Source organism: Cyrtonyx montezumae, unplaced genomic scaffold, assembly GCF_038088225.1.
Source record: "Cyrtonyx montezumae isolate F1298 unplaced genomic scaffold, pur_monq_1.0 scaffold_17, whole genome shotgun sequence".
Lineage (NCBI taxonomy): Eukaryota > Metazoa > Chordata > Aves > Galliformes > Odontophoridae > Cyrtonyx > Cyrtonyx montezumae.
Window position 1 is genome coordinate 29352383 of NW_027071903.1, and position 16485 is coordinate 29368867.

At 44.6% G+C, this 16485-nt stretch overlaps 1 protein-coding gene across 3 annotated transcripts in view; it reads left to right on the forward strand.

The window, feature by feature from the left end:
* NTRK3 (neurotrophic receptor tyrosine kinase 3) overlaps nt 1–16485 on the forward strand; it is a 177859-nt gene that overhangs the window by 114965 nt on the left and 46409 nt on the right. Inside the window, exon 13 of one of the 3 annotated variants that reach the window (XM_065733998.1) lies at nt 3456–4905. The exons of the other annotated variants lie outside the window; for them this stretch is intronic. Coding sequence (XP_065590070.1) covers nt 3456–3574 — 119 coding nt within the window. The 3' untranslated portion in view covers nt 3575–4905. Of the gene's footprint in view, nt 1–3455; nt 4906–16485 lie in introns of those variants that run through there. 3 annotated transcript variants of the gene reach the window in all.

Here is a 16485-nt window from a genome sequence, read left to right on the forward strand (position 1 = left end):
CAAAGCTTTGTCACTCTGTCTGGACAGCAGTGTTATGTTTGGCCAGCTTATTGCCCCTGCTTTGCTATTTTTACTTAACCCATTTTTGCCAGGCATTGTATGACATCCCGTTAATTTTCTTATCTGTTCCCACAGCAATTTATGCTGCTGTTTTAGTAACAGTTTACATCCATGGGCTTCAAAATGAGGCTGCACTGCTCCTTCTGCATTGGTGGATGGGATGGCTGTGAATTGTGCCTCATTTCTGCGTCGTTCTCTTGCCTTCCCATGTCGTAATCCCCAGTGTTCTTCATGTGTGTGGAGCAATCTTGTATCTCAAAAGCCCTAGAAGCATGGTATATTTGAATAGTTGCAGTTTCACTTGAAAGTAAGCAGTGATGGCAAAGTGAAATTATCTGTCTTACTTAGTTTTGCTCGCAGTCATTGAAGGCAGAGTGTTCCTAGCAAGGCACTGTCCACAGGCTGCGTTGGGTATGTGCGTGGGGCAGAGAGGCTGAGATCCATTATCCAGGGTTGGGAAACTCAAGACAGCTCTGGAGGACTAAGTGGATGGCCAGGGTTGAAGACGAAAATGGATTGCATGGTTTGGTTGCCTTCGATCTTTTTGTCCTTCCATTGCCACATCTCCCAGCTTGCTTAGAGAAATGCCCCATCTACCCCTTCCATCCCGAGCTGTTAGAGCTGCATATCAAAACTAAGCTCATTCCTCCTTCCCCATTCTTCAACACTGTCCATACATTTACTCCACTACCATATCACAGCTATTAGGAAAGACAGAGAGTATAAAGTTTTGACATAAAGGTGGTCTCACTAAAACAGGGAGAAGCACAAGGTTTAATCTCTCAGACCCTCCCCAGTTTTGTAGACCTTTGGAGATGCTTTTGCTTTGAATCTATTATGTTGACTTTTTGTTTGTTTGCTTATTTTTACCTCTTCACTATTCCCAGGCTTGTATATTGGAGTTCCCCTCAAATCTACACCTAATATTAAAGACAGTGTTTTTATTCCCAGTTTGCAACTGGCACTGACAAATGTGAAACTTCACACGAGAAATAGTTTCTTAGATTTCTATAACTTTCCAAAAAGGTGAAGTCTCTTCTTTTTATTTTTTTTTCACTTTGGGGAGATAAAAAAAAAATTAAACATCATTTAAGAAAATTTCAATTTCAAACTACTGTTTCATGAACTAATAGCTTTGATGGTAGAAAGATGACATTTGTCATTGCAGAATCCGAACTCTGAACCTGTTGAGATTCACCCATTGTCACCCTGAACATCTTAGCGAATATCATTCATCTCACATCTGTCAGTGAATACATAAATGTAGCAAGAGCCTTGTTGGTTTCTGCTCCATACAAGAGAATGGGTTTAAAGGTAGCAGTACAGTATGGGAGAAATCAGTGAGAAAAAAATCAGTGAGACAAGAAGCATGTTTTTGTTCAGATACTTTGGGAATTTGAATAAATCAGAAAGGGAAAATACCCAAATGACCGATGCTGCATTGTTTTCCCAAGTCAGCAGTATGTACATTCAGCCCTCTAGCTTCAGAAATGTAGGCTGTCCTCCTGACACATCCCTTATTGTCCCTTGCTAGCGACTGCATGTCAGTTATGGGATAAACCCTACTCCAGTTCAACTCTACAAAGACCTTGCTGTCAACGCAGGTCCCTGCAGCTGGGATTCGGAGCACAGTGCTGACAAAGAGAAAAGCTCTCGACATTCCCTGCCTCGAGTCTTGCTGATCTTTCACATGTCCCTTTGCCGAGGCTGGCTGTCCCCAGTGGGTTTTTAGGTCTTTTGCACATGGTCCAGCCGAAGTGGAATTGCCTTAATTTAGCAGAGATGAGAAATGCAAAGAAAATAAAGCAGACAGGAGTGCTCCTTTGAGATACTTGGTATTGTTGAGCATAGACTTTCCCAGCTATCCTTTGGTGACCATAAAAATATATTTATATTATGAAAAAACAAAACAGGATAAATAGTGAAATTCAGGGATGTCATGTTTATTTGTCTCCCAGTGAGTCTGATAAGAAATGGACTAGTTTACATAGACTTTTCCAAGCATCAGCACTTTAATCTTTGCTTTAGCTCTGAGAGTTGAGCTAGGCTCTTTCTCACCACTAGTGATATTTCAGCGCTTGGAATGTGCCTATGAATTTTGTTTATGACACATGAACTGAAGTTGAGCCTTTCTTATTCTCCTCGGGGGATCAGTCCCTCAGGGCCACTGAGAGTAATAGATAGTTTCCCCCAAACAAGTTTAAACAGTTCCAAACGAAACAAACAGCTTTGGTCTGTCTGCATCCTCAGGTTCATCACAAGATGTATGTGTCTGATGTGCAGATGGAATAAGACTGTATAGAAAAGAAATAGAAGAAAAATAGAAGAAATAGGAAAAAAAAATAATCTGGCTGGTTTAGGTTAGCTTTCTGTTCCTGGCCTAGCAGAAGGCACTATTAAGATCAATTCACAGCACATCCAGGCTGCTTCATGCTGCTCTAGCGATGCCAGTCAGTTAACTGACCTGACTTACTTAATATCCTGTGACCATATGATGGAACAGGAGCATTTCAGAGACTCTAGAGTAATTATGTAGCCAAGGCATCTCATTAATTTTCTTGGAAAAGCCCTTTGGGACCATAAGAAGTTGGGACAGATTATAACAGTCCCAAGGTTCCTGCTGTGCATGTCTTGGTCCTGACAACACAGTGGCTCTGCACTGAGGATGACCTTCAGTGACATTACACCTATTCCTGCTGTGTCTCTTCCCAGTCCACTGGGATGGTCTCAGCTGTAGAAATACTACCACAAACAGGTGCCTGAGAAAGTAACGCTAAAACTGTTGAGCTGGCACCTGAAGACAAAGATGAGACTTGTAGGAATAAGTCTTTCTTGAACAAAAGAAAAACAAAAGCCGTAGTAAACAGAAGTTCACAACAGGAAGAAGAGGCTAAGAAATTCTATGGGTTATGAGAGTCAGGTCTCCTAAAACACTTTTGTTTCAGGAATGTTAAGCAACACAAAATAAATTACTAAAGAAGGGTAGGTCTAGGAAGGCTTCTCCATTTTCCTCCAATCCCTGCCCAGTAGAAATATAGACTAAGTAGGAAACAGGACTTCTCCACCTTTGATTAGTGGAAACTCTGTAAGAGAGTTATTCCCAGTTCTCCATCCAGACTGCTTGCATGCTCCTTTTCTCAGAGCACTTGTGCCTGCATGCACCAGGAGGACTGAATGCCTGGTCTTGATGGAAAGAGAGAGCGAGATAGCCCTGCCCAGAGAGGGTGTTTTGGCTTTAATTTAACTGCAGCCGTTTGCTGGTTATTCATTTGATTCTTTTTTAATAATTACATGTGTGTCGATATCTCTCTCTTTTTTTCTAGTTTTGCTCTTTTTTATTTTTTCGTTTACTTTATTTTGCTTTTTTCTTTTTTCTGTTTTTTTTCCCCCTTTAGGTTTCAGAGAAATTATGTTGAATCCAATAAGCCTCCCTGGACATTCCAAACCTCTTAACCAAGGCATTTATGTTGAGGATGTCAGTGTTTATTTCAGCAAAGGACGTCATGGCTTTTAAAAACTCCTTAAAAGTCCCTGTTCTGATGTCAAGTTTATAGGCTGTGCCCTCAAAATGGTGGGAAGCAGTAAGCGTGGTCTGTATGGATTGAGGTCTCCTCCTAATAGGACTCTACAGCCCTGCCTGTACACACGTTAAAGCCAACTGAAACTGTGGTTTTCTGTCACCAGATAACAGGGTTGTTCTTTTCCTCCAATGGTCGCTGTGTTCGTTAGATATTCCTGCAAGGCACAACAGCAGCAATGAGAGCAAATAAAGAAAATTAAACTCAATTGAAAGGAGTCATCCTAATAACACAGTAAATAATTGTACTTTTGCTTTAAAATAAAACACAAAACAAAACCAACCAAGCCAACCAAACTGACATCTTTAGTCATGTCCTCCCTGCTTGGAGTTTTCCTTGTAAGCTTGTGTCTTCGCACCACCCAGTGAATGCCGCCGTCACCTCTTACTGTGGCACCGCGATGGGAGCTCTCCCAGAGCGATGAGGCGGGAGCTTGGAAGAACCTAAAGCAGAACGAAGACTTTTGGTAAGAGCAAAGGCAGCCCCGCTCCCAGTCCTTGCACAGAAATTAATGTCGGAAGGAATAATAATGGAAAGAAAATCTTACTTCTCTGACAGGAAGAGAATGTGGTTATCTTTGAAGCGCATATTCTAGGAGGCTTTTTTTTTTTGTCTGTCTGTCTGTCTGTGTGTGTTAGAGCAGCGTGTTGGATCTGACTATATCGTTGTCGTGCTCTGGTCTCTCCCTGCTGCTTGAATGATGAGCTTTATCTGAGGAGGTGCCTGGACTTCCCGCGTGGATGGAGAATCCATAGCGCAGGAGGGTCCGCGTCCTTGCCAGGACTAGGGCAGTAAGCAAAGTGGAAAAGCATATCAGACGCACGCAGTTGCTGGACTTTTTCCAGCCCCATTTAGCTCTATCCTGTATTTCCACCCATGTAGAGATTGATTGTAACCCAGTCACATTCCCAGAACGATCAGCTTGAGACAGACTGACGCAAGGGGAGGAAAAATAAGTATTCTGTTGCTTCTTCTGTGGCATAAACAGGAATATCAATCCTGTTCTCTGGCCAATATTCGTATTCTCTCCCCCTCTCCCTTCCCACTTTTGTCTTACTTCATCCAAAGCCTCTCAGATGGAAAAATAAACCCTTTGATCCTGTTCTCAAGAGAAGCCAGCTGCCCTTGTGGCAACTTGCAGGGCTTTCCTTCAACTCTCTGGATGTCACGTGTATGGGGAAATACAGATTTGCTCACATGTATCAGTGAAAATCTATAAGCAAAGCAGATTTTCTCTAAAGAAGGAAAAAAAAAAAAAAAAGAGAAACTCCTGACTCCTGAAAGCTTCAGGCTTGGCCAGATCTTTTTCTAAGAGAAGTATTGAACCAGGAACTTGCTCACCAGCCACTCTGCTTTGCTTGCCTTCTCGGTGGCCCAAGATGACCTTATGACCAGAGATGTCTCCATATCACCAGCCCGGAAGGGTTGCTGCCACTGGAAAGTATCACAGTCCTCGTCCACCAGAACTGGGGAGAAGCCTCAGAATGGGATGTTCTGCCTCATCCTGCCTTTCCAGGTGACCTTCATGAAGTGCTCTGGGGATGGCCAGGAGGTTTCGTTATCAGCTTTCCCTTAGGGATGTCCCTGGGAACGTTCCATTCTCTTGCTTCTTTTCCTGGTTCGCTCACGTAAAAAGGTAAAGTGCAATAGAAGATTACAGGAGAAACGGTGGCAGATTGCTTTAAGTTAACGGACATGCCTTATGGGGGCATCTGCGTTACGACGAGGAGGCCCAGTTCAGGTTGGACCACTTCACAAACCATGACCAAACTCCAGTGACGTTTCCCGCCTGCACCGAAAGCTGGAAATGCAAGAGGTGCACTGCGAGAGGGGACCTGTGGCCATTTATTTACATCGCGATTCTGCACACGGAGTGAGGAGGAGCTTCCCGAAGCACGGGGACCACTGGGGGCTTGTCCAAACTGAACTCCCGTCTGCTGGGAGTCACCTGTCTGACCGGGGATGCCTCGTCCGATGAGCTGTCTCCTCTCCCTAGCACTGTTCAGGGAACTCTGCTCTCAACTGTGTGCATCAGCCGTAGAGACACATCCGTGGGCCTGAACCCGAAGCCTATATCTGAACACCCTAGCAGAGGAAGGGTTGAATTTTGCAGCTCAGGTCCATCTCTGCTTAGAAGAAATTCTCCGGACCGTACAGCATAATTTAAAGCAGTTCTCCCCACTGTGATCAATGTCTCAATTTGTTTAACACCAGTTACAGTCTCTGGTTCCTCACTGCTGAAAACGGAAGCCAGTCATGGCTGTTTGTGATTGGTGGCTTTAAGTAGCAAGTCTAAGGATGTTGTTTTTTGTTTTCGTTTTGTTTTTCTTTGTTTTTCTTTTTTTTCTTTTTGTTTTTACATTTTATTTTATTTTTGATTATTGTAAATCATTACCTCATTTTCCGTCAGTGAGACTCCTCCATCTTTGAGCATTCTGATCTTGCCATAACTATCATCCTGTGCTAATGGGAAATGGGACGGTCCCTTTTCACAGAGACTATAGGGGTGTTCAATGTCTAGTTTCTTAATAAACACTTTATTTTCTAACGAAACAGCTGCATCAGACCTCTTCTTTGAAGACAAAATAAATAAATATTCAGAACGACATGTCCCATAGTCCACTTCTTCATGAGATGTCCCACGCATGGGGAGTCTGGTTTGTTTGCATCTTCAGGGTGTGGGTGTGGGGGTGGGATTTGTGGCTGTGATGTCGATGTTGCTCAGGTGTAGCTCTTGCTCCTGTCTCTCTGCTGCTGATCTCAGTTGACAACACTTTGGTTTTTGTAGCCCAAAATGGTCGTATCCTCAGGGTGAAGGTGGTACTGTTGGGAGAAGGTTTGCCAACGCAAATTTCTGCACTCAGTGGAAAGAGTTTTTATTAGGAGCCCTTTCTCTTAGAGATCTTGGCACTAAAAGGTGGATCCAGCTGCAGTGTTCATTCCAGGACGTGCTTCTGCTGCTTGGCTATGCAGGTGTTCCGCTTGTTTTGTGCTGGGAAGGATGCTTGTGATATAGAGGCAGAGGGGAACAGGTGAGTGGTTCCTCCTTGGAAGTTCACATAAGAATGGTTGGATGCTCCATGAGCTGCTCTGCAGCTTGCAGGGCTTGGCTCACAGATACATCTTAGTGGCTGTTTTAGTATTGTTAATAGGAGAAGTTATTTATGTGATCTAAAGCTTATGCATCAGCCTGCAAGTAACTGAGAGCATGAGGCTGGGGGTATGTTTGAGCTGACTATTGGTGAATGGTGCTGGAACACTCATGGAAAAGCTGGTGAGAATTTTGATGAGGAATTTGAAAATGTGTTCCAGCATCTTTCTGTTGCTGGAACTTCCTGGAATGAATGTCAAGCAACTTGTCTCAAAATGACACTATGAGTGAATTTCTGCTTGCCTTTGCCGTCTAATAATAATGTCTCTAGAAGAGTCTGGGCCTTGTCATTCACAAGATTGGTGATGGCTGAGATCTTTATCTTTTCAGGGATGTCTGCAATGCCTGGGATGAATGGTTGTCTCCTGACAAATAACCATACCCATGGGCTGGCCAGCTGAGCTGCATTGGATATCATCCCTTATTTCCCTCTCCTTTTTGAACTCTGGGAAGCAAACAGATGATTGAAAGCTCTACATTATCCTCCCAGCCACTCCAGGATCTATTATCTGGTTTCACAGCCCAATGACATTGTGCACAAAGGCTTGATTAGCTAATTAGTTGGACTGCTGATGTGGTCAGCCTTAGTCCAACTTGCTTTGTATTTCAGGGCAACTGATTCCTTGTGTATGAGTTCCTGTGGTGTCTTTATTGCTACCAGTTCCCAAGGAGCTAGCATAACTATGCTCCGGGGCTCTACACATTGGGCACTTGTTTCTCCTTGTGCTTGCTTCTTGGTTATCTCTGTTTCTTGATGTACTCATGTTCTTCAAGGCAGTGGGGCCATGAGTTGATATTGCTGTTCTGCTCTCCCTTTCTACGTTGTCTTCAAGTGGCTCCTGAGTTATTTGCAGTGCTCATTACTGAATGAGTTTGGGTGCTGTTTTGGTAGGGTGCAGGCAGTGGTGTGTATCAGCTCCTCCTGTAAATCACAACCCTGCCTTCTCAGCCCTTGCAGTGTGGAAGCTGCAGGTGATCAGGTAAATAAGTGATGTGTTGTTTCCTTGTGTTCTTCTAATAATATAGAGTCATGAATTACTTTACACCTGAACTGAGTGTGGTGGGCACAGGGCAATTCTGGCACAGTAATACTCTGCACAAAAGAAGCAAGCAGTGCGCTTTGGGCTTGGATTTGTTGTAGATGAGTGTTTGATATGTGCCATAATGAAGGTTTTTATCAAGGTATTTTGGTCCTGCTGTGTGTTGTGAGTCTCCATAGCTGCTCATTCCAGCTGCACAGGATGAGTCTTGACGTTCTTTGGTGCTCTTTTGTTTACTTAGACTTGTGTTTATGGAGTCAGCCCTTCCTTGCTAAGAGCCTGGAGCCCCTTTTGAAGGTGGTCTACTTCTCCACCACCAGATCTTTAGCCTTCCAAGCCAATTGGCTGTGCCGTGCTGGGGTGTGGAAGGGGAAAACAGTGGAATAGAGATCCCAGAAGCTGTGGACAGTCAGAAGAAAGTGCTTCTGCCATTTCAGCAGTGCATCACTGTTCTGCTCTGATCTGCACCCAGAGCAAGCTGCATATCCTCAGGGTTAAGCCTGGGCATTAGCAGAGGATAAGGAGACCTAGACACAGTAGTAAAGCTAAAAAACGCAGGTCTGGATAAGCAGTGGGAAGAGAGCATGCAAGAAATCAATGCTGCGTGACTTTATTTTTGTTTAACATTTTGAAGGGCTTCTGGTGGGGTTTAGGCAATAAGCTGAAGAGTTCTTATTAACTGTGTATTTACCAGTGCCTCCAGGCCTTGATCTTTTGACAGAAAAAAAATTAAGAAGCTGTGAGAAAATAAACAACTCCACTTTGAAGGGGGAAGAATGTGATGGAAGACCACAATGCACTCGACTGGAAAAAGGTGTTTTTATCTGGTGCAGCAACGCATCTTCCTCTCCTGTCACGGTGCATTTTCCATTGCCTTTTTCTTTCATGGTTTCCCTGATGTTCTCTAACCCTCTCCTTGTGGGCAGGCTCCTCGGTGGTGCCAGCTACTGGTCTGGTGTAGCCAGGCTCTGCATCAAAGCACTGGATGCCAACATCAAGTCTTCAGCAGCCTGAGCTTCTTGCATTGCAGGGATATATGGCAGGCCATAGGCAATCCTACACAATGTCCATACAATGGGGGATCATGTAAATTCAGCCCCTGACCAGCTTGATCTTGGCCCCTAGAAAACAACAGAGGAAATCCAGTGGTAAAAAAAAAAAAAAAAAAAATTAAAAATTTGTACAATGTGGATTATTTTGTGTTTCTAAAAGTGCAGTTGCTGCAAAGCAGCACCAAGAAGGTGAGTGATACGTGTTACCCTCTTTGGTGCTCTCTTACCCCTTAGCCCTGTATGCTGACAAATGGGAAAGACACATCTTGGGCACAGGATTGCGAATATGCTGCCTCTGCTTCTGCTGGGAGCTCAGTTTGGTTGCTTCAGTTCCTGATGTCACTCTTCAGTTCTGATTTTCACCTCCTTGGATGGACCACAGCAGTTTTGGGGGTTGTTTGTCAATCTTCCTTGGTGGGATTTGGTAATTGGCTTCCAGAGAATTGGTAAGTGCCTGCTCCTATTGAAATCAGCAAAGAAATGAAAAGCAATGTTAACTAGGGTTTTTCAAAACACAGATTTGAGGTGGAATAACGTATTTGAGTCTGTCAAGTTAAGAACTGGGATAAATCCTAAACCAACTCACAGTGCTGGTAAATAGATGTGAGATGATTTCTTAGCTGGGAGAAGATGATGATCTCCAGTAGTGAAGCAAAGTGCACGTGAACTGTAGTTATTAATTTTGAACTTATGAGTGTGACAGCTGACTAATCAACAGGAATAAATTGGGGTTGTTCTCTACAAAGTGCAGTGATTTGTTCCAAGCACTGGTTAAATGATTTACTCTGCTGCTTCTGAGTCATTTTTGACCTGTTCCTGATTTCTGCAGATAAGATGACTTCTTGTAAGGATTTGCCTGTGATTTCAGACTCTTTGGCCTTTTTCGTCCAAGGTTTTGCTTCATATATTCATGTTGTGAGACAGGCTGACTGGTGCTGCTTTTGCTCTCAGGTTGGGTAAGTGAATGTCTGACAGGCAGCCAGGAAGGCAATGTGTGGACATGTTCTTCTGTAATCCCACATTTGGGATTGTCCTTACTCCTGTGTTTCCATCTCATATCTTGGGATTGGTACCAACCCACCAGGTCTGTTTGCTGGAAGAGAAACTACTGCTCCCTATGGCAACCTGAACACTTAGAAGCTTTGTTTTCAGAGTGAGGAGCCTTCATGGCTCCAGCCTGGTTTCTGGGAGCAGCCTTTGATCTGTGCGTGGGTCTCTACCTGCAGATGGCAGAGAGCTGCTGCCAGAGGTCAGCCTCTTCCCGAGAAGGCAGAAACAGCCAGACTGGAGTCACATTAGGCTCTCTGAACTGCCAGGAAGTCTGACGGAGCTAATCATGGCCAGGTCATTATCTTAAGTGAGTCAGAGGTGTGTCCAGGCTGTTTATTAAGATAATTGGGGTGGGGGCAGGGATATACACAATCTGTGTACTATACTGAGGAGGCAATTGAGAGTACTGCAACATCTAATACAACAGAGAAGGAGCTCACGGTCTTCCCAGCTGATGCTCTGCATGTATCCAGGATCTGGTCCTGCAGGGATTCATCTCTTGCTGCCAATAGCCAGGATTTAAAGTGGCATCAGGTTTTTCATTTTGCTGCATCAGTTTCCAGCAATATTTGGGGATCATAGGAACTGCTGTACACAGCACAGCTTGGTAGTGTCTGGTTCAGTCCCCATAGGGTGAGAGTGGCTGCAGGTTTGCTTTGTGCTTCCTGAGACACATTTGCTCGTTGACTGATGCTAGAGGGGGTTGCAAATTTAGAAGTGTTTAAGCTCCAATCCTGTGCTCAGTGCTGCTAGAACTCCAGAGATACACAGCCCCCAAAACCATCACATCCCACAGTGCATAGATGTTACAGGCAGCTGAGAAAGGACTCAAAGACAGGTAAGTGTCAGTTTTTCTCTTCCCAGGGAGCTATTGTGTGTGATAAACTGAATTCAGACCTCTAGAAGGAATAATTTTGATGGATCTGGTGTAAATGCATAAAGTATAACAGCTCAGGGACTGGATGGGGTTCTTCTGTCTGGAAATGGTGCAGATCCAGCACTGGGGGAGAGATGAAAATCAGAAGAGCAAAGTGCTGTTGGAGGCTGGGGTTAACCTTCAGAAGAAGACAGCAAACTCCCTGCCAGTGTATCTGGGATGAAAATACTGCCCTGTGACTAGAAGGTTCTGTTTAATCCTGTTTACAACAGAGGGGAATCCGGAGAGTTGGGTTCTGTTCTATGTATGTCCTTAAGCACTCCTACATGATTGTAGAGCGTGAAGTATCTAATCGTGTGCCAGATGTCCTTCCCCAGACCCAGTGGTGCTGGCCTGAGCCTCGAAGCACATGGGCAGATTGATACTGATGTTAGTTTTGCAAAGGAAGGAGAATATTTCCCACCAAAATTAGCAGAATGACCTTTAGGAAGTAAAGAAGACTCCCGAGCATTAAAGCTATTGTTGGGAATCCCTAAATGGGTAAGAAATGACAGCGTCCCTTATAAGGAAGGAATAGAGTCGTAAATACCAAGAATAAGAAGTACTGGTGAGCTGTAGTTGCAACACAAACCTTGCTCCTTGATCCTGAGAGAACCACTGAAAAAATATTTGGATGATCCCTCTAAGGGACTGTTTTTTGGGACAGGTCTGTGCCATTAGCTTATCACACCTTGAAGCTCAGACTTGCAGCTGTCAGACCCGTCAGCATGGGGAGGAACTGTTGGTTGGAAAGGAGGGTACCTTGGCATTATATCCTTGGAGTTTCCTAAGTAGCATTCATGTCTGGAGATCTGAGTTGATGTTTGCTCATCATGGAGCAGGGGTGTGTGTATGTCTGTGTTTGCATGCACGTTAGGAATTGAGTATTGTTGGCAGAAATGTTGTGCTGGGTTTCCAAGAGACACCATTGGTAAATGAAATCATCTGCCCAAGGCAGAGAACTGGAAGTCAGGATGGTGAAATCCTCAGCGGATTAACGTGTGACATCAAGGTAAGATTCTGCTGCAGCTTCCCTTCTGTAATCTTGCATAAATCATTTAAATCCCTTGTAGTGCACTGGTGGTATTTGTACACTTGCTGCTGGGGATGGATGAGATCCTGCCTCTGAGTCATTGCTCAGGTGTGCAGTTCTTGAGACCCTCAGCAGCAAGCACATCTCTGTGTCATAGGGACAGAGCTGAGCTCTCCTGCAGTTCAGCTTCAAGCTTGGAACAGCTTCTGGGTCCAGAAAGAAGCAGGGAGCCATGAGGGTCTTTTCCCAAGGGAGATCCCAGCCCAATGCAGACATCACACGCACTGCTCCCTCGCAACCCCTGAATAAAGACTCTTCTTCTAGGATATGGATTATATATATATTTTAAGGCTCCATGAATCATTCATATCCCAAAGATGAAACCCAGCATCAGAATTGAGGAAAGGCTGAGGGTGTGAGGCAAGGAACCTTCCATTATTTACTATACTAAATCCTGACCTGCTAGCACTTTATCCTCATGGATCTGCTTTTGCTTTGGGAAACCTTCCTTCCTCTTAAAGGTAGTGTAATTAAATAACTTTCCTATATTCAGTAGGCAGTTATAGCAAGAATCTAATTTGCTGTGTTGCTTGTTGTACTGCTTTATGGTTGGTCTTTAAAGAAGTAGAGAGTATGTGCTAGTGAGTATATGAGAGCACAGCAGGGCTGCCAGGAGCTGCATGGGCACTTGGGCTTGGACGGAGAATGATGAAGCTTGGTGGCTTCTGACAGTCAAATGGTCATAGCACAGAAAGTGTCTACTGCTTCTGAGATGAAGGCTGATGCAAATTTGGTGTTGCTGCATAGCACTGGTTTGTGGTGTCCTGACCTTTTGGCAAAAAGAAACACTGAAAATAACCAGGGTCACCTCAGCATCAGAACTCAGAGTCAAAAAAGTAAAAGCCCTGATGGCAAAGGGACTGGTTGGTTGGTTTCTGTATTTGTTTTCTGTTTGAAATGGTAATCTAAGAGAAGGGATGGAAGTTGAGCTTTCATTTTCTAAAATCATGTTTTTTCCTTATCTCAGTTATATTTCTGTAAAAAATTAGGCCCCGTCTGCTCTGGTTAAATGGCCGAATGTTGTATGGCAACAGCAGGAAACTACTGTATTGCTTTGTTACTGCCTATTTAATTACTGCGACCAATTCATTAGTAAGATTAACATTATTATTGCTAAGGGCTGGAGACACCTTCCCCTTCCATCACTACATGGCTCCAGGGCTCGTAGGATGCAGCTATGGCAGCAAGGTGAGATAAAGACAGCATTTATTTGCTGCCCTTCTTTTGTACCAGCACAAGAACTTATGAGGCCACAGTCTAACCCAGATCGTTAGTATGATCCAAGATAAAAATAACCCCACTTCCACCCCTGCCTCCTGCAAGGTTATATTTTACCTGGAGGATTTCAGGGTGCAGCTTTGCCAAACTGCAGTGACAGCATGAGGCAGGGGAGTGCGGACGAGGGCATCCGTGGGGATGGGGTGGTTTCAGCATGAGAGCAGGCAGCTTGTGCTGAGACAGCCAAGGAGGCTGCTGCAAAAACTGGGAGAGAAGCGGTTGGGAAACTTTATTTTTTAATAGAGAAACCTTTGGGGCTCCTTTCAATTCATAATAAAGAGCAGGTTGAAAAGGAGAGGGCAAATGAAGACAGTGAGGCTTGCAAACTTCCTTTAAAGTTGGAAGGTCACCTTTAAAAATGGATGAATGCAGCGTTTGGAGGAAGCTCGGAGGCAGCAGGCCTGGGGTTCGGCACTAGAACAAGAGGCTGAACAAAGATGAAAAGAAGAATCCAGTAGGGATCTAGGAATAGCCACAGAGATGCTAGGGCCTGTGGTAGGCTGCATGGAGGGTGTGTTTAAGGGCTCTTCTCTGCCCGCCCTTTCAGAGCTGCTGATGTGTTTGGGGATGAAGAGAGGAGGAGCAAATTCAGTGCTGCCTGAGCCAATGTGGCTGTGTGTGGGTTTGGTTGTGTGCACACTGAAATGTGGAATAAAACAAAGGCATGGCCTGCCCGTTCTGCACTCAGGGATGCTGGGTAACCCTGAGGTGCCCTGCTTTCATTTTGTGTTGAGTTCTCAGCAAGTGAGAAAATGGTGCTCCCAGCAAAGGTCCTGGTAATGCTGGCTGGACAGAGAGTTTTTGGGCTGCATTTTGGGTGATTTCCCACCTCTTGCTACTTTGGGACCATTTAAGACCACCGTGTTGTACGGAGTTCTGTGATTCTATTCCCCTACCCATATCCCATCTCGAGCTAGAGGCTGACTGTCCTCAATTAACTGCCTGAGAAAGAATGTTGAGGTATCTCTGTAATCAGTAGTCAGTAAGACTTGCTGCACCATTGGTGCACTCTGAGAAAGGGAAACTGAGGCACAGGGTATTGCTGATGCCTGAAGGAGCACATGGGAGTGCGTGGCCAGGCAGGAATGAGGCCCCAGGGAGGCACAGGTTCTGTGACCAGGGAAGCCTGTGACCCTGGCACTGGTATCTGATACATCTGCTCTGGGCAGCTCTCCGACAGAGATGGAGTAATATTTCTTATGAGTTCATCTCAGCACTGAACTCATTTCATATTTAAGCACTTCTTGCCTGGCTTTCCCACTGAGCCAAGGTGCAGGGCCATCAGACACATGCCGTCTCTTACTTATTAAGTGCTTTAACAAGCCCAGCTAATTACAATGTACTCAAGGATTTTCTAGCTTGTGAAAGCAGTCCGTGTTTGTTTGTGTCAGCACTGTAATACATTAATACACCAATTAAACCACTGTGTGCATGTGTGCTCACACAACTTAACATATAGGAGAGCATGTAGTTGTCTTTCATGTGAGCTGGAGCTCTTCTGGCTTCTCCAGCTCTGTGGGGACTTTTGTGGTTTTATGCTCAACCTTGTTTCCTATGGGACACACGTTCCCTACATCAGAACACAGTTCAAACCCCCAGCAATGTGCTGTTTTACAAGGCTCTGGCAGACACAGGCACTCTCTGTTTTTATGGTTTTGCTGTTCCAGGAGAATTCCTCAGTACTGATAGTACAGGTGATTTGTGCATGGATGTGTTTCTTCTCTTCCTCCTGTCCTATGGGTTTGGCAGTGGGAGCAGCTCTGTGCAGTGTTTGCACTTGTTTCCAAAGGGCCCAGCACATTCGTTAAGCCACATGGGTAATGAGTGATAATCAGTGCATGGGGCACTGAGTATGAATCAGTGCAAGGATGGGTCTGGAGCTGGCAGCAAGGGGCAGAGGGAAAAGCCCCCTGCAGTGGACTTCTACTGCAGTGAAAAGAAGGCAATCGTAGGGGGAGGAGAAGGAGAAAAAGCAGATTAAAGGAAATTGAGCAGCTGTAATAAATACACTTGAAATTGAAGAGCATCTAGGATGCAGTGATTATATTCCCTGCAGAGCTGAAGTGCCGAGGAGGGTCTGCAGAAAGGGCAGCCGTACGAAACCACTGGCCTTTCAGCGAGCGGGCACACAGGGAATGCAAAATGAGTTGAGAAAGCTGGCCGAGCTTTAATGCAGGTCTTTAAGGTCCAGTTGGGAAGGCTGCCCTAAACATCCAGTCTAGTAAAAAAGAAAGTAAAAGAAGGCATGAAAAGAATGAGACTCATGGGCTGCTTATGGAAGAGATAGAGAGATCATGATGGGGCATTGCTGAAATATCACAGGGACAAAAGGGAGGAAGAAGAAAGTGGGGAGAAAACAAAGGAATGGAAAGCAAAAGCCACATGGGATGCTGAAGGCATATTTCAGACAGCAAGGCATTTTTGCATACAAATATCTGTGAGAGATGATTAAATTGGTATCACAGCAAGGATGGACTTGAAGAACACTGAGCTGATATGGAGGGTAAGGAGGAGAGCAACGAGTGCTTATCTCAGAAGTGATGTATGGAGAACTTAGACTGGACACAGAGAACAAAAGCCAGCTTATGTCGGTGGTAAGAGGAGAAAAAGATTGTTAAATGTTTTTCAACTGCTGAAATTGCAACCAACTTTATAGAGGATGAAGAGGAAGCTCTCGCCGTATCAGTGGCCAACTGCTGAAGGGCACCAGACAAGGTGAGCACCCCCTCCAGATGGAGAGTACATCCTGTAATATCCACACGTGTAAATGTGCACACAACTCACTGCACTCTTCTCTGATGCTTTAATTTGCCTATCTAAAATGGAGCTGACTGATGAGGGTTAGAAGGTGGTGGGCATAGTGGGGAAAGGATATGGTCCATTGAGTTTAATATCTGCTCTGGGAAGTTCTTGGAAATCTTAAACCTTATGGGATACTGTGGGGGAACACCTGGGAAAAGAACACCCTGTGAAGGCCAAACTTGTGTTGCTCAAAGTACTGGGAGACCACAGTGACCTGATTTGTAGGATCTAACTGCCAGTATGTATATATATCTATATGAGAAATTTGGCAGATATAATTCACGGAGATTTTCAGCAAGTATTTGACAAGGACTGGCACCACCAATTAATGACTGAGGACAGAAATGTTGGTGTGGCATTTAAAACAAGTCTGCAGAGAAATTTTGTCCAAAGAGCCTAAGACAGAAAAAAGCTATTGTTATTGCCAGAAGCATTTCCAATTGGAAAGAGGATGAAAGTGATGTA